Genomic DNA, 25,480 nt, shown 5'->3' on the forward strand with positions numbered 1-25,480 from the left:
CACCCGTGTCCCTGCCCGGCCCACGGGCCGCGGGACCGTCGTGAGCCCCGGTGTCCCCTCACAAGCGCGGTGTCTCCTCAGATCCCCAGTATTCCGTCACAGCCCCAGAGTCCCCTCAAATCCCCAGTACTCCCTGACAGCCCCGGTGTCCCCTCACAAGCGCGGTGTCCCCTCACAGCCCCGGTATCCCCTCAGATCTCCGGTGTTCCCTCACAGCCCCGGTGTCCCCTCAGACGCGCGGTGTCCCCTCAGAAGCCCCGTGTCCCCTCCGATCCCCGGTGCCCCCCTGCAGACCCCGCGTCCCCTCAGCCCCGCTCCTCCATGGCAGCCCCGCTGTCCCGGCAGGCCGAGGCGCGGCGCATGCGCGGTGGCGCCGGGCCCGGTGCTGTGGCGGGGCCATGTCGGGCCGGAGGGTGCGCGGGCGGCGCGGGACGGGGGCAGGGACGGGGACAGGGACACAGACCCCGGAGCGGCCGCGGGCGGACGTGGCCGGCGGCTCCCCAAGGTGCTGGGGGCGGCGGGAGCGGGGCGGTGGAAGCGAGGCGGCGGGCGGGCTCTGACGATGTCCGTGTCCGCAGGCGCAACAGGTTCTGTCCGCAGTGCGGGCTCGCCGTGGAGCCCGAGTTCCGCTTCTGCCCGGCCTGCGGCGGGAGGCTGCCCGCGCCGCCCGAGGAGCACATCGAGCCCGCAGCGCCGGCACCGAGCCCGTCGCCGGTCCCCAGCCCGTCGCCGGTCCCCAGCCCCGTCGCCTCCCCCTCCCCGCGGGCGGCCGCGGCCCGGCTGGGGCCCCGCTCGCCCCGCAAGTCCCGAGCCGGTCCGGCCGCGCCGCTCCCGTTGGACACGGTGCTGACGGACCAGGCAGGGCTGCGGTGGAAGCTGGTGCGGCTGCTGGAGCAGGGCGGCTGCGGGCTGGTGTACGAAGGTACTGCGGGATCCGGGGCGGGCGGGCGAGCGGCGGGGGTCCCCGGCTCTGGGTTCGGCGATGGCGGTCGGGGCATCCCGAATGCCCCAGAGCCCGCGGAGTGGGTGATAGTAAGGTGTCCGCCCGGCTGGCAGTGACCCGCAGGCTTCAGGATCTGTCATTCATAGGGTATTCTGAGCTGGAAGGGATCCACAAGTACCCTGGAGTCCAGCCCCTGTCCGTGCACAGACACCCCAACAACCCCACCCTGTGCATCCCTGGCAGCGCTGCCCAAACACTCCTGGAGCTCGGGCAGCCTCGGGGCTGTGCCCATTCCCTGGGCAGCCTGGGCAGTGCCAACACCCTCTGGGGAAGAACCTTTCCCTGATACTCAACCTGAACTTCCCCTGGCACGGCTCCAGCCGTTCCTCACTGGGCATCTGCCTGTCAGCCACTCTGCCACCAGCATAATATGAAGCGGAGGCCAGGCTGCTCTGTTATTATGAAATGGTCTTTGTTGGGGCCACACTTCCTCTTTCTGTTCTTTTAGGTCCAATAACGATTTGCTGGCTCTGTACAGGAGTTCCTGTGTTGTAAGTGGTGTCAATACCCACTAAATGTCAATTCTCAGCCTGTTTTGAGGCCAAAGAAAGCAACTACACCACATAGGCTGCTTCTCAGCCATTTAGTAAGTGCTGATCTTTTCAGTCTAGTTGTAACCATCCAAAGGGGAGTTTTTGATCTTCTCCTCTCTTGTTAATTTGGAAACTGTCCAGGAGGAATCTTCTCCATCACTAGGTTTTGCTTAATATTTGGGTTTGCTTTCTTTTTCAATATTCAAGCTGTTGCATAACAAAGTCTGAGCATCCATCTATGTTTTAAAAAAATTTGATAAAAAAGAAAATCAGTAGTGCAGGGTGCTTTTATAGAAAAAGGTTTTAGCTGGTGAGCAGCAGGTAACCTGTGAATAGCACTTGGTCTAAGAGCAAGAGAAGAGGAACTGCCTTGAGGCCAAGTCATGGATGCAAATCCTTTTGGAGAAGAGAAGCCATATACAACTTTAACATCCATACCGAGCAGAGGGGCTTGGCATCCCTTACAGACTTGTCAAACCATGGAGTGAGCTGGAAGGAGTGCACAGCAAATGAATTTGGGGATGCCTTTGAGGTTGTAGTAATGATCTATTCTTTACATACCCCTCAAAGACCCCCATAATGTAGCCATGCCCAGATGCTTCCGTGACTTAAGCAGAGCTGCACTTACAGCATGTCAGGGTGCTGAGCTCCTGAAGCAAGGTAAGAATTATTTTGTAGTGATGTAGGAAGGCTCTGTCACAGAGGCTGCTTTGCAAAGCTCAAGGGAAAGAAGCAGAGGATGAGTTAATCCAGCTGCACAGGCTGCATTTAATGATGCACAACCTCTTTTCCATGCTCCTGTAACCACATCTTCCATCCTTCCACAGCGCAGTCAGCATCTGGAACCTGTCCTCAAAAGCAAAGCTACTCCCTCAAACTTGTGAGTTTTGATCTGTTTGGGTAAGGAATAGTGCATAGAGTACTGTGTCCTGACCTGTTTGGCTGAGAGTATCTGAGGAATTTGGAGAGAGTGGTCATAGAGGCCCCTGCTAACTTAGGAGATGGATCTGACCTCCTGAGGGTGTTGTGCTGGGATTTCAATTGGCTTTCCTGCTAAAGGTGTGAAGAAAATACGAGGATTAAAAAAACCCCAAAGCCTTAATCACAGAAGGCTGCTGCTTTGATTGACCAGGCTCAGGAACCTGCAGGACTGAACCTGGTGACGTGAGGTGAAGATCTTGATTCAGGAATGTCAGACCAACTTTTCTCCTCTCTGGCTGGTGTGCACACACCCTGCTGAAGTCTGGGGAAACTGGAAAGGTTGAGATTTGGTGCTGTGCTGAGGCTGTATGAGAGCCAGCATGGAGAAACTGTGTAAAGCCAGAGCACACTTTGAAATCAAATAGGAACTATAGTTGGAGTTCCAGGTCAGCTTTCCAGCTTTTTTATTTTTTGGCAATATCTTAGGTTCTCCAGAAATGTGTTATTTCCAGTAACAGCTGTTCTGTGATGGAAATTTAGTCTGTTGATTTTCAGTAACTCACAAAGAGCTGAAAGCTGTTTTCTTGTCTCCTGTGGCTCTTGGGGGTTGCTGGTCTGTAGGAGGACCAGTACTGACCAATGTGACTCTGTGGGGCTCTTAAAGGCACTTAGATAATCCCTCTGCCTTTTGTCAGAGGAGACATATGAAAGGATGGAGAAGGAGTACAGTGTGGATGAGAAAAATCTGCTAAGTGCCATAAAAATAAAACCAGTAGGTGGGAAACTGTAATAACTTCAGTAGGCAACACTTCCAGCTTCTCTGTTTTGGACCTTTTGACTGCTTGGTGGTCTGCTGAGCACTGTGGAGTGTGATATAGCATGAGAGCATTTTGGCTCTGGGGTTTGATGGCCCACATGGGCTCACAGGCAAAATGCAGTGAAATACCCTCTGGGACATGGTCTGTGTTCTCTGCAGCCTGCTGTTCTCCAGCTGTCTTTGATACCAGTTTTGGATCAAACCCGGTAGAATATAACACTGCTGCTTTCTGCACCATAGCACCTGTCCTGAGTTAGTGCTGAATAGATACAGTGTGTAGGCAAATAAAGACACACTGAGTGTGAACTATGTGCACTTGAGACAACAATACCTCAAATGTTACTAATAGAGACTTTCTTGTCTCACTTTCTGACAGCTAGAATAAATGTTACAGCTCTCTGTTGAGACTTGTGTGTTGGTAGAAATGCCCTCATCCCTGCTGTGGCTAAGGTCACCTCTGGCTCCCATTAATGTATCAGCTGTGGGACCAGAGCTCTCTCCATGCTGCACCTGGGCTGCACTGCCTGGCTGTTGTTAACCCTCAGACAGCTGTAAATTGGCTGCTGGAAAGGCCCAACCTGAGATGGCCCCTCTCCTGTTCTGTGCTGATACTGAGTTTATGTGGTTGTTAGGGGCAGCATTAAATAGGGAACCAAGACAGCTTAGCTCTGCTCTCAGCTCTGTTAGTTGATATTTGCTTTCTTTAAAATGAGTAGTGAAGGTCTTATAGTAATCTTACCCAAGTTTCCTTTTCCAGCAGGATGTGTGTGGCTGAAGTAATGATCCTCCCTGTTCCCTTTAGGATGCCAAAGATGGGAGGATCTACAATGAACAGAATTTCTTCCAGCGAGCTGCAAAGGCAGGCACAGGTTGGTGCTTCTTGGGAGGGCAGGGACTAAGGATAACTGGCATTCCTCTCTCATCAGTTATGTGAATCTCTTGGAAGGCCAGGCTAGGATAAATTAATCCTCTGCTTGGTTAGTGCCAGAGTGCTGAGGAGTTTGGTCAATGCCTTTCTCCCAGCAGTCTGTGTGCTGTAGGACAGTGCAGTATGAGCACAGCTGTCTTGTGCTCCTCACTCTGTCTTGATGTGTCTGGGAGCTGTCCAGCCCTGCAGCCTGACTCACCTTGGCTCACCTGTCCCTCTTCCATGGGTAGTTCTATCTGCTGCTCTCTGATATTACTCCATTGCTGCCCCGAGAATGTAAGCAGAAGGGATGGAAGAATTTATGTCAAATCTACACTTCTGGGAGAAGTGTAAAAATGCCCCTCCACTTGCTTTCCCCAGCCCTGTAGCAATTCCATGCCATAGCTTGCTCTGGTATTCCCAGAATCTTTGCTGTTCAAATCTTGCCCTACAGTGCTATATGCATTGACATGCCAATGGACACAATCAGACTGGAGTACTGGGGACAGTCAGCATGAGAGGCCACTGTCAGCTGTCCAAGACTTTCAGAGGAGGAGCATCCCTGACTCCTTCCTCCTGGAGCATCTCAGCAGCATTTGCTGCACTGTCCTCTTCTCTTGTAGTGGAGAAGTGGAAGAAGTGGCATTCTGTGCCACTGCTGGGCATCCCCAACTGCGTTGGCTTTGGACTGCATGCAGACAGCTACAGGTGAGGTGACTGAGCTCTTGGACTCAATCTGAGCATCTCTGGCTTTCCCTCTCCTCTGCTTGCTGTCTGCTAGTCCTTCTGTCATTGTCCCCTGGGCTCCTGACATTATGCACTGCTCCTGTCATTTGTTAAATGCTTTGCCTCTTACTGCGTTGTTTCCTTCAGTCCTTGTGCTGCTGGTGAAGTTACTGCTTTTGCTGCTGCTACCCCTCAGGCAAAGGGACACGTTATTCTGGTCCTTGACACTTAACACAAAGGGGAAACTCAGGCTGTGTGTCTGCAACAGCTTTCTCTTATCAAAAGTCAAGGAAGTGTTTGCCCAGGTCATCTTGAAGTGGGATCCAATGGATGTGACGAGTGTCTGTTGCAGGGTCTTTTCTCCTGCAGGTTTTTGGTGTTCTCTGACTTGGGGCGATCTCTTCAGTCGGTCCTGAGTGATGGCCTGCACCTGCTGAGGGAGAAGGCAGCTTTTCAGATTGCAATTCGTGTGGTATGTGGAGAACAAATCCTTCTCAAGAGATTTTTCAGAAAAGACTATTAACTTCCTTCTGGATCTCCCAGAGGTGTTTTAAAGCTGCTCCAGGGGCTGGGGTAAGGTCTCTAAGTAGCATCTTTCAAGCCTGCTGTAAATTTTAGTAACATCTTTTGAGCACTGTGTCATTTTGAAGAAATTTGGGATAAGAAGAATGAGAAAAACCTGACCTTTGAACTTGAAGGCTGTGAGACATGGTGTTTTTAGTGCTCTTCTACATGGCTGCAGGGAGCTGGGGAAGATCCAGCTCAGTGATAGCCAGGGTGCTGCAGGAGCCTGCATGCATCTGATATGCTCCCCATGTTTATTCCCAGCTAGACTGCCTGGAATACATTCATGAGAATGAGTATGTGCATGGGGACATCACTGCTGAGAACATCTATTTGAACCCAGCAGACCTCACACAGGTAGGGAGCAGGAGCAGTGCTGCCAGGAAGGGGCACTGGAGGTGGGATTGTGACATGGGACAAGGCAGCCTCCAGGTCCCTGCCTCGGGCAGGGCAGCAGAGCAGGCTGGCAGCGCTCAGGCAGGGGCTGTGGGGCAGCACTGGGGGCTGTTCTGTGCTCAGGTGCGTGCTCTGTGCTGCCCTGCAGGTGACCCTCGCTGGCTATGGCTTCGCATTCCGGTACTGCCCCGGGGGGAAGCACGTGGCTCGGCGTGAGGGCAGCAGGACCCCTCACGAGGGCACCATGGAATTCATCAGCCTGGACAGCCACAAGGGCACAGGTGGGTCTGGCTTTGTGACACTTGCTGGAGCTGCACCTGTGGTGGTGCTCCCTGGAGCTGGGGCTCCTTGCTGGCATTGCTGGCACTGCTGCTTTCCAGGCATTCACATGCACCAGGAACCAGGTTCCTGTTTGGGCTGTTCACTCCTGCCTCCTGATGGCTGCTGTGTTGGGACTTGCCAGGTCACTCAGTGATTGCAGCAGGGATGTTCCTGCTCCATCTGGAGCCTTGGCTGCTGCAGGCGTGTGGGGAATAGAAAACAGGGCCCTTCGTGCTGGCTTAGCACAGATCTGTTTCAAGCTAGACTGGATCCCTGCCCAAAACAGATTTGCAGCAGGCTCTGCTCTGACCTTGAAGCAATGAGAACTGGAAAGGCATTAAAATCATTGAATCACTTTGGTTAGAAAAGACCTTTAAGATCATTGAATTCAGCCCAACACTGCCAAGGTCACCACTAACCCAAGTTTCCAAGAGCCACATCTACGTGACTTCTAAATCCCTCCAGGGATGGGGACTCAATGCTGTCCTCTGCCAAATTCCATCCTTCTGATTGGGATGTGACTGCTCTTTCAGTGTTCAGGAAATCTTCCTCCAGAGGCTGAGAGATGATTCCTGAATTATGTGAGTTAACAAGCTCCCAGGAGTATTGATAGCCCAGAACACATCCTCATGAAGCTCTTGGATTTCTTTACTTCTGCCCCTTCATGAGTGACACGTGAATGTTTTGTGCATCCCATCAGGACCATCTCGACGGAGTGACTTGGAATCTCTGGGCTACTGTCTTCTGAAATGGCTCTGTGGCATTTTGCCTTGGTCTGATGAGCTGGACAAAGTAAAAGCTGTGGTAGAACAGAAAGAAAGGTAGGAGAAATCATCTATTCTTCTGGGAAATGCTCAGCAGTAAGCAGTGACTTCTGCTTCATCTAGAACACGGCCAGCTGAATTCAGTCTTCGGGGATTTTTTTGGTCTATTGTTAAAGCCAGGTGCTCAGGTGCCTGCTCCATTGCTTCTCACCTGACAGGACTCTGCTGACTATTCCAGGTACAGAAAGGATGTGAGATGCCTTCTCCAACTGTGCTTCAGGCAGAGATCCGTTCCAGGTATGGGCTTGCTCTCAGTGGCAATGGGACTCAGGGATGGAGGATTGACTGTACCTGAAGCCAGAACTTTCTGTGCTGGGGTACTGGTCCAGAGTGCCTTCCCATAGTGGTGGTGATCAAGCATTGCATGAACTGTTTGGCAGGCTGGGAACAAATCCCTTGTTTTCTGTAAAGAAGAACAAGGGCTGCTTTCCATGCTTTGATCTCTTGCTGAAGGGACAGCTGTGCTGGTGGGTTTAGAAATGGAATATCTGGGGCTAGAGGTCACTTCCCCATCCCATTTTGTTGCCCAGAGAAGCTGTGCCTATACCATGCATGAAGTGTTCAAGGGGTGGAATGAGATGGGCGTCAAGGTCCCTTCCAACCCAAACCAGTTGGTGAATCTCTTTTATTGTATAATTCTGTGATTGAGCTTTGGCTTAGCCTTGGCTTGGTTTTCCTCTCTGCAGCTGCGTGGGGCAGTGGGTGAGCTGGCTGCAGAACAAGCAGCCTGAAATGGCCATTTGGCATCTGGAGTCTCCAATGTGAGCTCCAATGTGAGTCCCTTTCTTTGCAGATGCCCTGGAGAGCTACCTGGAGCAGGTGCTGGCACTGGAGTACGAGGAGAAGCCTGACTATGCAGCCCTGCGGCAGCTCTTTGGGAAACCACTGGAAAAGATGAAATCTTCAGCTTATGACTCCGTGGATGTCCGAGTGGTGCCCTGAGGTGAGTGCTGGGACCTGCTGCCTGTGCCCTGTGCTGCCACAGGCAGGTAAGGACAGAGCAGGCTGGGCTGTGGCAGCTCTCCAGTGAGACTGGTCAAGTAATACACAGAGCCAGGCTGTGTTTTCTCTGGAAATACTTGCCCATAAAGGAATAAAATAAGGGTGAAATGCAGATCCAGGCCATCTGGTAATTTTTTCTTTTTTTAAATCTGAAGCTCTGTACCTTTTTTGCTTTTCTCTCTCAGAAAGCAGCCTCTAGTTCTGGTTTTAGTGCCTCAGCCCTGAGGCACTGGCTCTCAAGGCCAGGTGCTATTTTAGCCCTGAGGCACCTCCAAGAGTGAGGCTTGATACAGAGCCAGATGTGGTTTTAGTACAGGGCTGAATCAGCCAAGGCTCTGCATCCAGCAGCAGGAACACAGAGCCAGCTCTCCACCTAATAATTTCCTCTTGCTAGGAAGGAATTAAACTGATTCATCTTCCCCTTCTCTGCTTTTATTTTTTTCAGATCAAGGTTGAGTTGAGAGCTTTCTGCAGTGAGGCCTTTGCCAGATATATTTTCACTTTTACCAGTTTTAGAATGAGAGAGGTTTTTATAAGTTTTCTTCCCATGTTAATGTGACCCAGTGCTGAAGTCTGAGCTGCTGCTGTACCAAGTTAATGTGAAGACATTCCTGCATGGCAGATCAGGGGAAGCAGTAGCTGGAGAACTGCAGTGGAGCCACTGTGAGCCAGGAAACTAAATCAGGGATTTTATTATCTCTTTTGAACAAGAGCAGCAGTACATGGTTTTGTAATAAACTTTGTGGATGAGTACCCAAGGCTGCTGTTGGTTATTTGGCAGATTCAAGGCCTTTCTGGAGCTGCTGTAGGTTTGTGAAGGTGATTTGAGCCCTGTGCTCCTTGTGAGATTTATGTAAATAGCCTTCAGGCAGTGCCAATTTAACCTTCAGAACTCCGCTCAGAGGTAAACCCTGACCTTATCCCAGCACTTGCCAAGCCTCAGGCCAGGGGATGAGGGGAAGGAAGACCAGGACCCATCTCTACTAACACAACAATTTTATAAAAAAAAAAAAATTTCAGTCAGTAAACAATCACTACACTGTGTGTATCTGAACTGTTGCCAATGCCACAGTAACTTCTGAACAGTCCTGGAGTCCAGTTCCAATGTTAACTTCAGTGACATCTTACTGAAGTCTTGTACCTTGGTATTCCAATTCCTATGTGTTAAGGCACAGAAGGATTTCTCAGGTGAGGAAAACATGGCAACTAAAGAGGCAAATGGAGTTTAAACCATGTGAGAGGTAGGTGAGAGAGCAGCTCAGACCTGCAGTGAGCCTTCATTTACCTCTGGGTTTTTCAATAAAAACCTTGTATCAGTGCAGCAAATGCCACAGACAAGAAGGGAGCTGAGGGAGACCTGGACAGAGTAAAAAGGCAGCACAACCTCAAAATAGGTCTTTCAAGTGGAAGAATTGAAGCATAGTGTTACATTCAGAAACTTGAGAACCAATGTCAATTCTTTTCATTCAGTGCCAGGCCTCAGAGGAAGCAAGGGACAGGACAGTTCTTTTCTATCACTAAGAAGGATGATAAAACTGGGCTATAAATTTTACAGAGAGAGCAGAAGCTTAGCAGAGGATCAGACAATAAGAGATACATAAAAAGGCAGCTGTGAAGGGAGGAAATAGCCCAGATAGACAAGGTTGAAGGAAAGGCATTTTAGAGGTATTTACAATTATTCACTATCATCCCTGTAAGACTGCTAGAGAAATACGGTTTCCTGGAATCCTGGAAAAGTGAAAAGCATGAAGAAATCAGAGGCTTAAGAAGCCTAAGTTCAGCCTTTCCTCAGTGTGTTCTGCCATGTTTTTTCTCTTGACTTGCCTCCTATGCAGGTGATGGGGCTGGCACGGCTCCCTGTTCATGGAATTGCTGTGGGGCAGTGCTGAGGTAGGTTTGGGAGGAGCTCCAGGGCTGCCTTCAACAGAAGATGTAGGACTGGCAGTGTTGACAGAAGAGTAGCCCGAGCTCCCCTCTGGGTTGGGATTCCTTGGGGTGAGATATGCGCTTGGCAGCTCCCCCTCCCTGAGGGGTGCCCCAGAGCCATCCCACTCCCCAGGCAGACTGTCCTCGTCACTGGAGTCCTGGCCACAGTGCTCTGCAGGGTCCAGGTACAGCACTGTCACATCCAGGATCCCACTGGGGCTGGTCACTGCAGGATGGGAAAAGAGAAACCTTAGTTTGTCCTAGTCCAGAACCAAGCAAGCACTCAGCAGAGTCAAGCAGAAAAAAAGCCAAACAAGAGTCAACTTTCTGTCTGTTCACACCTGGAGGGCAGGGCACTAAGTTCTTCCTGTACTCACATAGCATCATTTCTTCCCTCAGACTATCTGAACAGGTACAAAGAGCTGTTACAAAATTAGCAGCCAGGCCCAGGGTCAGCAAAACCCAATAGCTAATTACTGTTTCTAAGACAGTGGCTCATTCATTACATTTGGTGCACTGCAAACAGCCTGACTTTGAAATGCTGAGCAAATACAAAACCCCTCATCATGTTCTGAAGCAGTGCAGAGAAAGAACTGATAGATACCTCTGAGAGAGTTTAACAATTATAACCACAGGGGAAGGGGAAGAGTTTTTCCAACTGGTCTTCAGCTGAAAGTTCAGGCATCTGGTGCCTGAGAAACAGTTTTAAGCAAAAATGAGAAGACAGTTTTAATCCTCTTGACTGCTTTTGTGAAGAATAAATTGCTCACCATCTCCTTCTCGCTCGCCTTCACTTTCCTGATCACCTTCATAACCAGAGCAGGAATCTAAACTCCAGTCAAGGAAGTTGTCCAGCAGACTTTCTTCCTGGGAGGACAGCTCTGCTGTGGGGGTAGTCACAAAGCTGCCTCTGTCATCCTCAATGCTGTCTTCCCTCCTTCTGTAGCAAAACACCCCAGAAACCCCATGTTAAAAGCCAAGTCTTTTCCTGCTCTTTTAATACATATGTCAAGATGGTGACAGGAAAATTGATTGTATTTAGGAATGGAACCTCAGGATATCAGAGAGGAGGAAAGGCTTTGGCTGATCTTTATAGAGTTGCTAACAGCCACAAGTTATACTCACCTTTTAGCTCTCTTTCCAGAGGGAGAGCTGAGGAAAGTCTGAATTTCCACTACATTCCTTTGCAAGGGACTGGGCTCTGGGTCTTCCTGTTTCACACCCAACAATGAGCAGAGCTGGCTGTAACTCATAACCTAAAATATTCAATAAATAAATAAATTTTTAAAAATCAAAGTACCTGTAAGACCATGAGACTCTTATAAGAACTAAGCAGCCAGAAGGACACTATTTATTTTCTAGGAGAAATCTAACTCAGCAAGTTCTTCCCACAGGCACTCAAACATCAGCTTGAGCCCTGCAACTCAATTTTTAAGCTCCCACTTTTTTCACACAGCCTGCCATGGGGCAGCAGCTCTGCTCACCCACCTGTTCTTTTCCTATTTCTTCATAGCGCTCATCTTCAAATCTCTGTTTCACTGCCATTAGGGACACCTGCCTATAATCCTTTGGGACATCATCATGGAAGCTGGAAAGAAAGATGAAAACCCCTATCTTAGAATGGATTCTATGAAACAATATTAAGAAAACCTGCCAAGTTAGGTAATTTCCCTCTGTCCCTCAGTGCTGTGCTAAGGAGTTGGTGCTTCAGCAGCTTCATCAGGACACCTGGTGGCTTCTGAGCACATGAGCATCTAATTCCTTTTCTGTCCCTGTTTTCTGTGATCCTGGGGCCAGACCAGCTGGCAGAAATAGAACAGCTGTCCCTGAACTGGACCTTAGTGCCTTGTGGCAGGGGAGCAAGGCAGTTAACCAAAGGCTCCTCCTTCACTGGGAAAGGCTGACTGTTCAGGTGCAGCACATTTGCAAGAGCTGCAATCCAAGTACTCATATGCCCCCCTGAAGAGTCCCAAAACCATTACCACTTTTGGTGGAGGCTCAGCACACAGGGCAACAGGTCTTCTTGAGAGAAACCAGTGCACTCAGACAGCTGGCTGGTCCAGGGATGTGCTGGAGAAGAGAGTACAGATACATATACTGAATTACATACTAATAAAGTGTAGTAGTTCTGTAGTAAGCTTTTTTTTTTTTTAATAGGATAAGGATCATTAATATTTACAAGCTTATATCATAGTTTGTTCAAGTTCACAAATGGCTTCAAGGATAGGTTTATCTGCCAAATGGATGTTATACATAAAGATAGAAATCTTCAGTCTCATGTAAACACAAAGCTTGCATAGCCTGAGCTAATGCTCTTGTTCATCACTGCTATTAAGAGGTAAAATAGAATCAGAGAATCATTGAATGGTTTGGGTTGGAAGGGACTTCAAAGCCCATCTCATTCTACCCCCTGCCATGGGCAGGGACACCTTCCACTGTCCCAGGCTGCTCCAAGCCCCATCCAGCCTGGCCTTGGGCACTGCCAGGGATCCAGGGGCAGCCACAGTTTCTCTGGGCACCCTGTGCCTGCCCACCCTCCCAGGAACAATTCCTTCTCAATATCCCATCTAACCCTCTGGCAGTGGGAAGACATTTACCCTTGTCCTGTCTCTCTAGGCCCTTGTAAATAGATTGCCCATGTCTCCTGTCATCTCCTTTTAGGTACTGGAAGGCCACAATTAGGTGTCACCCTGAAGCTTTTCTTCTCCAGGCTGAACAATCCCAATTCTCCCAGCCTTTCCTTATAGCAGAGCTGTTCCAGCCCTCTAATCATCTGGGTTGCTCAATACAGCCAGACAGGCTGAATTCAGCTCTTCATTCTTCATTCTTATACCTGTCCCCCTTTTCTCCACTTCCCCTAGCAAGTGATTGGGACATCTTGCCTAAAGACAAACTAACACCCAAAAACCCCCCAAAAATCTCCCTAGAATGAGAAGGCAGACTGGCACTCTGTGCTGCAACTCCACAAGGTAAGATTGGTTACCTTGTCCATGCAATATCTGGGTCAGCAGCAGTGCAGCAGCAGCCAGCTGGGCTGGGGAATACACACTGAGGCTTGTGTTCAGGAGGGACAGCTCACAGATGAAGCTGTAAAGGTGAAGAGTTCTTCTCTCCAGTGAGACAATGCTTGACAGAACTTCTTTGTAGTCCAAAATGGTGGGTATCTAGTGCAGAAAAGAGAACAGATGTTGGAAATATAACACCAGCACAAAGTGTTTAAACAGCTATTTCCAGGTGCTGGGTTTTGTTTATTTGGAGCTTTTTTTGTTTAACTACTACATTGACATTGAAGCATTCTCCAGTGAGAGAATAAATGGCCTAGTAAAACTGAAGTTTTAATCTCTACAGAAGGCAGAGGGTTCTGTATCTGCATGCTCTGCAACATGCACAGGCTCCACAGTTCACTGAGAACACTGACATAAACTGACTGGTAAGAACTGCTACAGCCTGACTTGAACAGCAGCCCAAGGGGGGGAAATAGTCCATCCACTTTCCAAACTCACCCTTATCTTCCCTTCTAAGGCAGAAATGATCTCTCCCATCATTCTGACCAACTCTTCATATTTGTAGGAGTTGTCTGTAAGCCACACAGCTTCCCGTATTGTCAGCATCTCTTTGCTGATGAAACTGTAATATTAAAGAGTAAGTTAGCCCCAGCAGAAAGGGGATTTGTGCATTTATGAAGGTAACTGCACCCACAATGACCAGAGTTACACAACTTCACAAGGTACTTTCCCAGGAAGACCAGCAAAGAAAGAACTGCAGCTCTATTTCACCTGTAAGATGGTACCACTTACTTGTAGTTCCTAATGCAGGAGAAATTCTTGGCTGTGAGAGTGGGGAGGCCCTGGCACAGGATACCCAGAGAAGCTGTGGCTGCCCCTGGATCCCCGGAAGTGTCCAAGGCCAGGCTGGATGGGATTTGGAGCAACCTGGGTTAGGGAAAGGTGTCCTTGCCCATGGCAGGGGGTGGAATGACACAATCTTTTAGGTACCTTCTAACCCAATCCAGTCTGTGATTCTCTGATCCTAATTCTTCATCTATGAAACCTCTCCTACGTTAAGATACAAGCTACTTAGGAAATTAACACGGATAATCTTCCACCACACTGTGCAGTTCATCTGAGTGTAAACAGGCTCAACTATGGAACACTGCTGCTGTTATTCCTTTCCAGCCTTCTCATGCCAATATGGTGTGAAAGACTCCAGTTGCTGATAGAATGCATTTAGAGCAATCCATAACTATGTATTTAAATAAGAAAAAAACCTGTAAGGAACTACCATTCTTGCCTCATTTACAGAGTCTGTGTTTGTATGTAAACACAGTTAAACAGCAGTCAAAGAGCCTTTCTAGTTTTACAAGCAAGGGACAGGGTTGGGGGAGAAGTTTGAGCTGCAGGAAGGAATTTGGATGATCACAATGACCACCTCTGCTCACCAGGCAGAGCCCTCACCGTGTGCAAATGACCATGCAGGCTATTCCCAAAAGCTGGAGCCGAGCACGAGGGACAGGTCTCAGCTTCAAGTAACGGTCCACACATCCCACTGTCATGTGAAGGCACAGGCTAGAAAAGTCCTTCATGGTAGCCACTTCCACCAGCCAATCCACCAGGATATACCTAGAACAGGGAGAGAGACTTAAGGAAGAACTTGGGAGGTGATGTCCCACACTATGACATCCAACTGGGGAATGAGCCAGGCCAAGCAGAGCACTGACAAATGTTCCTGAGAGGCCTCACAAGAGAGGAGCCAGCTCACTCAAGTGAGGCTGTGGCTGTGATGTATCCTCTTGCAGCCCTCCTGGAAAACCTGCCTGCTCCATCCCCTCTGCACACCAACACACACAGTGTGGGGAATAAACAGGAGGAGTTGGAGATGTGTGTGTGGTCACAGGGCCATGATCCCACTGTCATTACAGAGCCATGGTGGGACACCCATGTGGCTGCAATGCTGCCATGGATGGTAATGTACTTTTTTAGGAAAGCAATGCCAGCAAGGGGAGAGCAACTGGAATGTATTGAGGTATGCCTATGGAAGGATAAGGAACTTATCCACAAGGATTAAGGGGCAGGCTAGCACAGGTGACACTGTTGTGGCTATTAATTTAGGGAAAGGGAGTCAATAGGGACTTTGGACAAGGCATGAAGTGACAGGACAAGGGAGAATGGCTTCACACTGACAGATGGAAGAGCTAGATGGAATACTGGGAAGAAATTCTTCTGGCGCAGGTTACCCAGAGAAATTGAATGGGTATTGTAGAGATGTAGAGGGAAATAGGGAATGGTTTCTGCTGTGGGGCCTCACTCTTGGAACCAAGTTCCTACCTCATTATTTCATTCATTCCTTTCTGCACAGTGAAGATGCTTTGCTTGCTGATAGGAAGGGAAGCTTGAAAGATTTGAGAAACCATTTCCCTGGAAGACTTTGCTTCTAATCCTAGTTGGCTTCCATTCCCACAAGCTTTGGCTAAAGCTATCTGTAGTAGAGAGAACACAAAAGAAAGTATGATTATTTTACCAAATGCAAACTAAGGCAGCAGAGGATAGTCCTCCATTTCCCCTGCTGAAAACCATGCACATGAGAAACTACTTGATCCAGCAGTTCTTAGTTTAGTTTAAATATTGAGCACACAGATTATTTGGGGCCAGTCCCTAAAGTCCATCAAAAGATGCATCTTTACTCCATTCTGCCACAGGTACACAGAAGTTTTCCAAAGAAAAGAATCTGTAGAGAAGATACAGACGTGCACATAAAGACATTACTCAGCAATGCTGGTCCTGCTTCTGAAAAGAGAAATCTAAACCTACAATGGCAGCACAGGAAGGACCAAATAAAGACTGTTTTTCTGGGAAAACTCAGTCTTACCTGTGCTTCCCAGCAGCCCTTGGCTGCGTAGTCTCGTAGCTTCCTAAGACTTTGGAGGTATCTGCCAGGATCCGACATCTACAGAGAGGAACACAAGCATTTGTAAAAACTCATGGGTTTTTCACAACAAACAGAAGAATTGTAGCACCAATATCCAGAGAAAAAGCACTGCCTGCAGGTGCAGCTATTATTTCAGCAACAAGTCTGTTTCTCATCATGACACCACTGTTTTTAAGAACCTTTTTTCAGTTCCTGCCCAAGGTCTCACAGGAAATGAGAGCAGTCACTCATGATTCCAAGGGGACAGCTTTGGCAGATCTATTAATGGCAAGGCAGGAGCCTCCCCTTCCTCTTCCCCAGAGCCCTGGGAGCACTGGCCAGCAGTGCCCAGGCCTTCAGCAGAGTTGGAGTAAAGCAGCTTCTGGGGCACCTTGGCTACAACTGCTCATAGCCTCACTTCAAACACCCAGGCAGACACCAGAGCTCATTGCAGAGAGTTCTCAGCACCCTCCTTGTTTATGAAGAGGGTAAGCCCTGAGGAACAGCAATTCCTTTCTGAGGACATTCCTTGCACATAACAGAGTTAGTGTAAAGTTAGTGTAAAAGTTGTTTGGAGACAAAAAAATGACTACTTACAGCAGCTTTTCTGTTGTTTTCCCAAAGGAGGTAGGAGCTGATTAAACAACCCTGTTTTGATGATTGTTCAAGCAGTTCAAGGGATTCTTTCTTTTTTCCTTCATCCTAAAAACAAAAGGCATATATTGGTATTTTTTCTGTCCAGACAAGTGCATGCCTCAACACTTCAGAAGCCACAGAACACTGTGCTAAAGATACAGAGCAGAATCCATCCCTTGGGAATGCCATTCAGCCTCTGAATGGCATCTCACATCCACTCAGTGCTGCCATTTGCACATGCAGGCTCTGAGAGCAGTTAGTGCTTTTCCTCAGCCAGACAAATACTTTTTGGCTTGCTTGCCACTGAAGGCTTTTTATTTTACTTTTTGTTTTGCTAAGCATTACAACTGCAAGGTTTCCTTTGAGACATCCAAGCCCATGATTAAGCCAAAATTAATTTCACTGTTTGTACAATTCAATAAAGTAAGTTAATAATGTTCTTTTAAACAACCAGTAAATTAAACTCACGAGAACAGAAACTCCTGGGCCATTTGAGGAGTAAAAGAGCATCTGGCTGATTTATGTTTTTAATCAAGGTAAACAGCATTAGCATCACCAGAAAAAAAACCCAAATCCAAACCCATCAAATCAGAAATACTGCTCACCTCAAAGAAATTCAAAACCTTAGCCAGGCTGTGGAGGATAGATCCCTTCTGAGCCTGAAGAAAGCATCAGAATAAAGCATTGTTAAACCACAGCAATTCTTGCTAGTAATTTCAGACTACAGTTTTGGTTTATCTTTCAATCATTCCTCCCCCCTTGCTTTTCTCTATATTTTGTTATCCCTGAGATAGCACTGAACCTCTCTTAAGAGACAGTACAGGCCTCCAGCACCCATGATCTATCACGTGCAGGTTCGGCAATAAATTCAATAAAATGACTGAGCCACAGTCATTGAAACAACAAGAGCACAGGAGGCTCCTTGGGGAAACAAAAGTATTTTTTCCAAAATAACGAGATGCAGTTAGTGACGTAGGGTAAAGCCAAGGGCAGAAAGAAACCTGACCTTGTCAAGCTGACACTCTGCCTTGAGACTCTCATAGACCACAGCTTTACAGCAGCTTCCAGAGAAGGACCAGGGAGGACGGATGAAGAGCCAGATAAAGGGGACTGCACACACATTCAGGTGCTCTGCCAAGCTGAAGTAGTGAGATGCCTTTATTCCATTCACTTCTGCACGCCCATGGCCCGTGATGGACACTGAACCAGAGAGAAAACCAGGAATCAGGTAGCGTTTGGAGTTTGTTCACAATGCCTGCTTGGCATTCAGTCAGGCCAAGACAGACTAGAGGAAACAATCAGGAAGAAGTTGAACTGTCTCTGTCATTTAGAGCCTTAGCAACCATGGAGATTGCTAAAGAAGAAAAATCTTACTACAGTCAGGCTTTAGGAACACATAACCTAATTTGAGGGGTTTGTTCTTCAGATACCAACTGCCTTGCCAGGACCCTGTGTCAGGAGGCTCCTCCTCTCACTTGCCAGGCCCTTTGGATACATTTGTCCCACTACCAAAGTAGCAGAGTTTGATCACAAGTTTGACAGAGGACAACTCCCAACCCTGAATCCCAGGATGACTGAACACCTGGCAGCCTCATGGCCAGTGCCTAAGCAGAGCAATGTAAAACTTCCTTGTGCTATGCCATGTTCCTCAAAGCCCCAGGACAAGCTCCCACACTTACAGCCTTCGTTGTACAGGTACGCCAAGCTCAGCTTCACTGCAGCTTCAAAATTACCACATTCAGCAGCCCTGAAGGGCAAACAGAGAAAGCACTTGAGGCTGAAATCCTTCCTAGCACCAGAATCCATAGTTTGGTCTTTGTGCCCTCCAGGACATGCATCAAAACATCGAGCTCTTGTGTTCCTCCCTCCCAAACTGATGTGCACATAGTGGTCTGCCTCAGAAAGAAGTGACAGCCAGAAGCAAAACTATTATCATGGCATTTCAACCTGTTAAAGAATTCTCTGACACCAATGGATCCCCTTCAAATCAGATGGATAAAAAGATGTCCCCGTCATTTTAAAGCAGCTTTATTATTACACTTTCAAACTTTGTGGCTGAAATTCACCTGTTTTTCAATACACTGTTTGCACAAGAAGTGACCAAGCCAACTCAGAATTAGAAACAGGATTATTCTCTGGAGCCCCCGACCTCATTTGTTCACTCACATGGGAGCACCAGAAAGAGGTTTTAGGGAATGTGTTACGTTCCAATCTGGAATATTAATGCCTGTGAAGAGAAATAACTTTGGTATATGCAATAGGCCCTGCTCTGGTTAAAGAGACAGCAGTGACCAGCTGCAGCTTAGACGTGACATCAACCATTTTTTCATTCCCAAAGCAAATATTGCCCCTCTTTGCACAACTCAGATCCCTCAATTACACTGAGGGCTTATTAGAACAGATAATCTTCCTTCAAACATCTAAACATCTTCTAAAAGGCCAGACAAATTTGATGTTTCAAACTTACCTTTCAAACATCCTCAGATGGTTTGGAGATGGCCACAGGTCTTGGAAACTTGCATGTGCCCAAACACTGGAATGATTATCCACAAGGTATTTAAGATGTGAGTGCACCTGCACAGAGGAAACACAAAATACTGATTACCAAAATAAAAGGATCAACAGAAAAACAGATCTTTGCAATCTTATTTTAGAGAAGTAACTAATTAAACACAAGTTATGTTTAACTTGCCTGCTTGATAACCAGTAAGGCAAGAGATGCCAAACCAAAGTGTTCAGCCACAGTAATCTGGCAGGACAACTGTCATAAAAAAGGTACAAAAAACAGTCAAACACTGCTACTACTCTTGAGCAGTGAGAAATGAAACTGTCCCTGGGATAGCAAAAATCTCAACCCTGCAGGCACTCTTTGGGTTTCTTCAGGCTCTGTGATGTGAAAAGCCTGTTCTGTGTGCAGCCCAGGCTCCTGGAGGCAGAGCTGAGCACTGGTGCCTGGCAGAGGTGAAGCTACAGCACTTACAGCTCTGACTGAGAGGATGTCTGCAGCAGGGAGGCCCTTTAGGATGTGAAACAGAACATCCTCGGGGAGGTTCAAGAATGTCAGGACTCGAGGCCGTTTTATTATCCTTCGTTTTGAAGGGAAAGAAAAACATCTGGAACATCTACAGTGAACCACTGCAAAAGAAAAACACAGGACACCTCAATTAGTGATAGAACAGCACAAGGAAAAAAGGTACTACAAAGTATTACACACGTAGACAGGTGTTCACTTGAGCACCTCTTCACTGCAGCACAGGACACTGCAAACACATTAACCAGGGAAATAGAGCTCATGCCTCATAATGCCACAAGACTAAGCTACAGAGCAGAAAGGGCTTGTTCAAATTGGTTAATGAAGCCAAGAGACTCAGAAGGGGTGGCTCAAGGTCAAGTGCTCTTCACCAAGAACCCCTCTGAGTCCTGACTCCTGTGACCAAGTTTAGTAGTGACAAATAGTTTAACTGTCACTACTGTCACTTCATTTACCTCCCTCATGCCCCAACTTTTTCTTCTCAACTGACAGCAGTCCCTGGAACACAACCAGAGATACAAGGAAGACCACCAAACCTACTCAATCCTATCTTTCCAAGCAGTTGCTGCCAGGGGTGCTAATGGAAGATCCATTGCCTATATCTTCTGGACTATTCTTTCAATGCAGTATGTATCTATACACACACACATATATATGTGTATACAAAATGTATTATATATCCTCAGCAGTATTATTGCCATGAAAATGGACACCCAAACTGGGATGCCAGTTCAGCCTATATGAGCATCCAAATAGGGACCGGGGGTACATGAGCAACTCAGCAAAGAGAAAGCTCCATTTCTACAGACATGAAGAGGCACAAGTTCATTTCCAATGTGCTGCTTCACGAAACCAGAATGGTTTAGGCTAGAAGAGAACTCTGGGGGCCACCCACGACAATTGTCCCGCCAAGTGGGGACAAACTCCAGGGGAGTTTGAACAACGCCAAGGATGTGGATCCCACAATCGCTCTGGGCAATCAAGTACCATCAACCACCCATACGGTAAAAAACTTTCTCTTACTTTTGAATGGAGTTTCCTGCACATTCCTGTACACCGTGCAACCTCACAGACACCCGAGATGTTATCCCACGCGCAATACACATCTTGACCCCCGGGCTTTGAGGCCAGGAGAGCTCAGGCACAGCCAGCAGCCGCAGCCAGGGAGCCCGCGGTGGCAGAAGGGCTGAGGCACGGCTCCGGCGGGGAGCAGGGCACGGCAGAGCCGGCCCGAGCCCCGAACCCCGAGCCCCGAACCGAGCCGGGCCGCGCCGCCCCCGCCGCGTTTGAATTTGGGCGCGCAGCCGTCGGCCCGGCCCCCCATACCCGCAGCCGGTCCCGGCGGTCCCTCAGCCCGGGCTCGGTGTATCCCGTTAGCCCCCGCCCTCAGACCGCCTCAGGAGCCGCCCGGCGGGCAGAGCCCGCTCCGGAGCCGCCCCTCAGCGCAGGAGAACCCGGGAAACAGCGGAACCCGCGGGCAGAGCCACACTCACCGCCCGCCTTCATCGCGGCACGTCCGCGGGGACAGAGCGCACGGCCACAGCGCCCTGCCCGGCTCCCGGAGAGCGGCGCGGGCGGAGGAGGGCCCGGAGCGCCGGGGGCGGGCGGCACTGCGCGGCTGACCCGCCCCGCTCGCAGCGCGGGCGCGCCCAGTGGGCGCCGGGAGCGGCGGGAGCCCCGCCCGCCAGCCCCGCCCACCGCCCGCGCGCACTTGTTTTAAACACAGCAGGCGCTGTCATTGGCCAGGAGGCCGTGGGGGCGGGGCCTGCCCGCCCCGCGCGCTGCGATTGGTCGGCGAGAATGCGAATTCGAATTGGGACAGTTGGCGGTTCGAACCTCTGGGGCAGCGGCGCATGCGCGGGCGGCACGGCGCCCCCTGCCGTGCGGGCGGTAGAGCGAAGTGGGGGTGCCGCGCCTCCCCTCACGGTGTGCCCGCCATGTTCCCGTGCCTCGTTACCCTGCGCCGGCGGTGGGTTTGGGGCACAGCGGCGCCCTCGGCTTCCCCGGGGTCCAGGAATCCCTTCTCCTCCTTTGGCCCTAGCCGGGAGCAGCCGTCCCTTCCGATGCTGTGTCTCTCACAGTGACCTGTGCTCAACCAAGGCTGCCTGGCCAAGGGAGCTGTTGAGGGGGGCAGTGGAGGCTTATCTGCCTGATGATTTCCAGCTTGAATATCCAGCGCCTGAGGGTGTCCGTGCTGAAGCTAAAGCATCAGGGAGGTTGTTGCATGTCCCAGCCCAGGCTGGACAACAGCTCTGCCGAGAAGGGGGGTCACAGCTGTCCTTCACAAGCCCTGTGTCCTGGGGGCAAGGTGGAGGATTCTGGGGTGGGAAGGGCATCGCCAGCAGGTCAGGGAGGGGATCGTGCCCATCTGTTTAGCCCTGGTAAGGCACATCTAGAATTCTGTGCCCTGTTCTGGGCTCCTCAGGACGGGAGAGACATGAAGCTCCTGGAGTGGGTATAGAATTACAGAATGAAAGGGACCTGAAGGACAATCCGGTTCCACTCCCTGCCATGGGCAGGGACACCTTCCACTACCCCAGGTTGTTCCAGCCCCCGTCTGACCTGACCTTGGGCGCTGTGAGAGATGGGGTGGGCACAGCTTCTCTGGGCAGCCTGTGCCAGGGCTCACCTCCCTGGCAGCCAAGAATTTCTTCCTAATAAGCTAAACTTGTCAGTGTGAAGCCATCCCCTCTTGTCCTCTGTCTCTAGGCCTGTGTCTCAAGTCTCCCTCCAGTTCTCTTGGAGCCCCTTTAAGCACTGGAAGGGACTCTAAGGTGTCCCTGGAGCCTTCTCTCTCCACGCTGAACACCCCCAGCTCTCCCAGCCTGGCTGCAGAGCAGGAGGCTTGCAGCTCTTGCAGCATCTCCACGGCCTCCTCTGGACCTGCTCCAGCAGGTCCACAGAGGGAAGGTGATGAAGGGACTGGAGCACCTCCCTGACGAGGAAAGGCTGAGGGAGCTGGGGCTGTTCAGCCTCAAGAGGACACACTGCTGAGAGTGGCCCTCATCCATATCTGTCAGTGTCTGCAGGGAGAGGTCAGAGCATAAGACCAGGATCCGCTCTGTGGGGCCCAGCACAGGAGGCAATGGGTAAAAAGTAAAATACAGCATATTACATCTGAACACGAGGAAGAACTTTCCTGTGCACAGCTGAGCACTGAAGAGGCTGCCCAGAGAGGGGGTGTAATCTCCCTCAGTGGAAATATTCAAAACCCACATGGACACAATCCTGGGTCATAGGACCCTGCTTGAGCAGGGAGGTGGGACCATTTCATCCACTGTAGTCTTTTCCTGCCTAAACCATTCTGTGATTCCTGCTGGGGGAAGGAGCCAGGGATTGGCTAGACAGTCTGTTCCTGTTGTGCTGAGCTGTAACCTTGCCCCATCCCTCCCCCGCACACCCCTATTCCTGCCCCTTCCTGGCCTTGTGTGGGGATGAGGGGGAATTAGGCAGAAAATTGGGAGTCAAAGTTCAAACCCGAGTACAGGATTCAGAGGAAAGCCCTGATCCTCACAAGGCAAAGGGCAGAGTGGGATGAGGAGGTGTATTGAAAAGGCTGGCAAAGCCATGTAGGGAAGAACAGATAGCGAGTTTGCTCAGCTGAAGACTTTTATGAGTCTTAAGACTCACAAGACTTAAAAACAGTGAGAAGAGGGGCTCTTGTTTTCTAGGAAATGAAATGACTGCACCCCAATTAGTGGTAGCTGGAAACTTACTCGGCGTTGTACCTTGAGTAAACATCATCAATCCCAGCAGAGCTGAGGTTTCTTCCTGGTAGCGTGTATGAGATTTGTTTGAGGATTTTACAAGCACTTTTTATTGTTAGAACATGAACTTCTGGATGCTTCTCTGTATCTGCACCCTTCTACCCCACAAGGGGTTGGAATAGCTTTGAAATCTCACCAGAGATCTCATTTTGTGGTTGGGGATGCTGAGCTCAGGTAGCCTGATGGCTTCTCTGAGCTAACCCCATGCGTTGTCCCCCAGTCCCGTGAGGTGACCCCAGAGGGAGGAGCAGCTGTGGGCAGTCTTTTCCTGTGTAGCCCCACCTCCACCTCTATCTGCGAAACTGTGTCGTGTTCCTGGGGACACAGCAGCTGCCAACAAGGAGAAGTGGCACCAGGAGCACAGGGAATATTTAGCTTCTTTTAATTGAGAAGCAATTTGAGTTAAAAAGTTAATTATGCTGTCAGCTTTTGTTTCTCATTTCTTCTCCCCCTCACAGCTGTTTCTGTCAACTAAAAATAAATTGAACCAGCAAACAAAACATGAATAATCAGCTGCCTACAGAGAGCTAAGAGATTCTCCTTGGGTGGTCTGCAGTGCAGTCCCCTCAGGTAGATCCCATCCTTCCCAAACATGGCAGCAGCAGAGGAAGGCAGGACATAGAGAGGGTTGTATTTGAGGGACAGGTATAACCAAAACCTGGATGGGCACTGGGAGGTGGGAGGTGAGATTCTCAGCAGCAGTACACCTTGGCCTGTTTTGTTCTCTCCAGAACTGGATGGCAGAACATCCAGGTGGCTTTATCACTGACAGACAAACCAGAGCAGAGGCTGACTGGTGTGAAGTGGGACTTGTGTTCCTGAACACGGCCATCTGACTTTTGTAAGGCTGGTTTGTAACCCCTGCCAGAGATGGCAGGCAGGACAGGAGTGGGACCTGCACCATCACCAACAGGCAACCGGATGCTGGGTGGGATACGCCATCCCAAACACAAATGAACCAACTGGGAAGAGTCAGTCACTAGAGAGAGAAAGCCAGATTTGTGTATGTTTTAATCTGTATTGCCAAATCTTGAGCTGGATTTCACATCAGTTTAGAGGGATTTTTCACAACAGAGAATGGCCTTAAGCCATTCTTAACCGTTGTCATATCACTGTCCTATCACATTGTTCAGGGTGAGGGTGCTGAGGCCCTGGCACAGGGGGCCCAGAGAAGCCTTGGTTGCCCCATCCTTGGAAGTATCCAGGGCCAGGTTGGAGAGAGTTTGGAGCCACCTGGGATAGTGGAAAGTGTCCCTGCCAATGGAATGGGATGAGCTTTAAGGTCCCCTCAACTCAAGCCAGTCTTGGATCCTATGTGATTTCTTTTATATGCATTTTCCTCCACTGAAGAGCCTGTGGAGGGTTGTGTTTCTCCTCAATCTGAATGGCTCCTCATTTCCTTCTGCTGGCTCTGGAAATGAAGGTAAATAGAAAAAAGTCATTTTGTTTGTCTTGATTGTTGTGATTTAAGTAAAACTCAACAGAGGTGTAACACGTGGTTCTGCCAAAACTGAGATTCTCTGGGGGCAAGAGCTGTTACCAGCTTTGGTTTCATTCAAGGTGTTGATCCCTCCTGAAGAGAGCCAAAGGCCTGAGACCATGGCATCTAAAAGACATCCAATATTCTCCTAGGAAAACTGAAATTTTGCTGAAAATATCTCTTAGCCAGGAAATATCAGCTCCCACTTTTCCAAGTCCATATTTGAGAGAAAGAGGTTCATTGCTACACAGATCATTGCTCACTCACTGCCTCCGCTACTTCAGCCTTTAAAACCTCTTCAGATGGGCATGTGTGAAAAATCTCTCCTATTTTTCCACTCAATTTGTATATTGTGATCAGATTCAAATGTGCTGATTTTAAGGAAAGAGCAAAGATGATGAATTTCAGTCAAATAGGTTTTGGAGAGTGATATAAACAAAGGTTAATGTAACACCCCCTCTTCAGACAGTGAACAGCTTAACAAACAGCTGTATTTAGACATTTGAAGTGTTCAGTCTGGTGAAAACATTGCAGATGAGCCTCTGAACACTGCAGATTGCATTACACACCATTGTCAAAGTAATTTCATGTATATAGATAGTGAAATGACACCTGTCTCATTGCACAGCAGAGCTGCATGATTTGCAGAGGCTTTTCCCCCAGATTAATGCTGTCCAAGATAGTTCCAGGATTGAAAACAAAATGCCTTGATATTACAGGGC

At 49.2% G+C, this 25,480-nt stretch overlaps 2 protein-coding genes across 3 annotated transcripts; one reads left to right on the forward strand and one right to left on the reverse strand.

The window, feature by feature from the left end:
- The first annotated feature begins 398 nt into the window (after positions 1-398).
- VRK3 (VRK serine/threonine kinase 3) lies at positions 399-8,670 on the forward strand. Its single transcript, XM_056503434.1, has 12 exons — positions 399-505; positions 579-922; positions 2,364-2,416; positions 4,077-4,143; positions 4,805-4,889; positions 5,277-5,379; positions 5,736-5,828; positions 6,016-6,148; positions 6,889-7,009; positions 7,191-7,249; positions 7,806-7,955; positions 8,460-8,670. Exons 1-11 carry the CDS (start codon positions 399-401, stop codon positions 7,952-7,954), a joined length of 1,314 nt encoding a protein of 437 aa, XP_056359409.1. The 3' UTR covers position 7,955; positions 8,460-8,670.
- Positions 8,671-8,995: 325 nt separating this feature from the next.
- CCNF (cyclin F) lies at positions 8,996-23,464 on the reverse strand. 2 transcript variants are annotated; one of them, XM_056503432.1, is made up of 17 exons: positions 23,228-23,464; positions 19,461-19,615; positions 18,948-19,054; positions 18,160-18,227; positions 17,487-17,680; positions 17,086-17,139; positions 16,442-16,546; positions 15,806-15,883; positions 15,265-15,416; positions 14,395-14,559; positions 13,444-13,567; positions 12,924-13,104; positions 11,923-12,010; positions 11,429-11,528; positions 11,066-11,196; positions 10,711-10,880; positions 8,996-10,166 (listed from the first exon to the last, which is right to left on the reverse strand). In XM_056503432.1, the coding sequence occupies exons 1-17, from the start codon at positions 23,253-23,255 to the stop codon at positions 9,769-9,771; spliced, it is 2,298 nt and encodes a 765-aa protein (XP_056359407.1). In that variant the 5' UTR covers positions 23,256-23,464; the 3' UTR covers positions 8,996-9,768. The 2 variants fall into 2 exon arrangements, with proteins under 2 accessions (XP_056359407.1, XP_056359408.1); XM_056503433.1 differs by lacking the exon at positions 23,228-23,464 and adding an exon at positions 21,005-21,164.
- Positions 23,465-25,480: the final 2,016 nt, after the last annotated feature.

Source organism: Oenanthe melanoleuca, chromosome 14, assembly GCF_029582105.1.
Source record: "Oenanthe melanoleuca isolate GR-GAL-2019-014 chromosome 14, OMel1.0, whole genome shotgun sequence".
Classification (NCBI taxonomy): Eukaryota; Metazoa; Chordata; class Aves; order Passeriformes; family Muscicapidae; genus Oenanthe; species Oenanthe melanoleuca.

Coding starts and splice junctions, on each gene's coding strand:
- CCNF (XM_056503432.1), bottom strand. CDS start 23,255: ATGATGTTTACTCAAGGTACAACGCCGA. Junction 16,547..17,085: donor AGGTTTTGAATTTCTTTGAG/GTGAGCAGTATT, acceptor TTTTGTTTTTAG/GATGAAGGAAAAAAGAAAGA. Junction 14,560..15,264: donor GGAATGAATGAAATAATGAG/GTAGGAACTTGG, acceptor TCCCTGTTCTAG/GTATATCCTGGTGGATTGGC.
- VRK3 (XM_056503434.1), top strand. CDS start 399: ATGTCGGGCCGGAGGGTGCGCGGGCGGCGCGGGACGGGGGCAGGGACG. Junction 923..2,363: donor CTGCGGGCTGGTGTACGAAG/GTACTGCGGGAT, acceptor ATCCTTCCACAG/CGCAGTCAGCATCTGGAACC. Junction 7,010..7,190: donor GTGGTAGAACAGAAAGAAAG/GTAGGAGAAATC, acceptor TGACTATTCCAG/GTACAGAAAGGATGTGAGAT.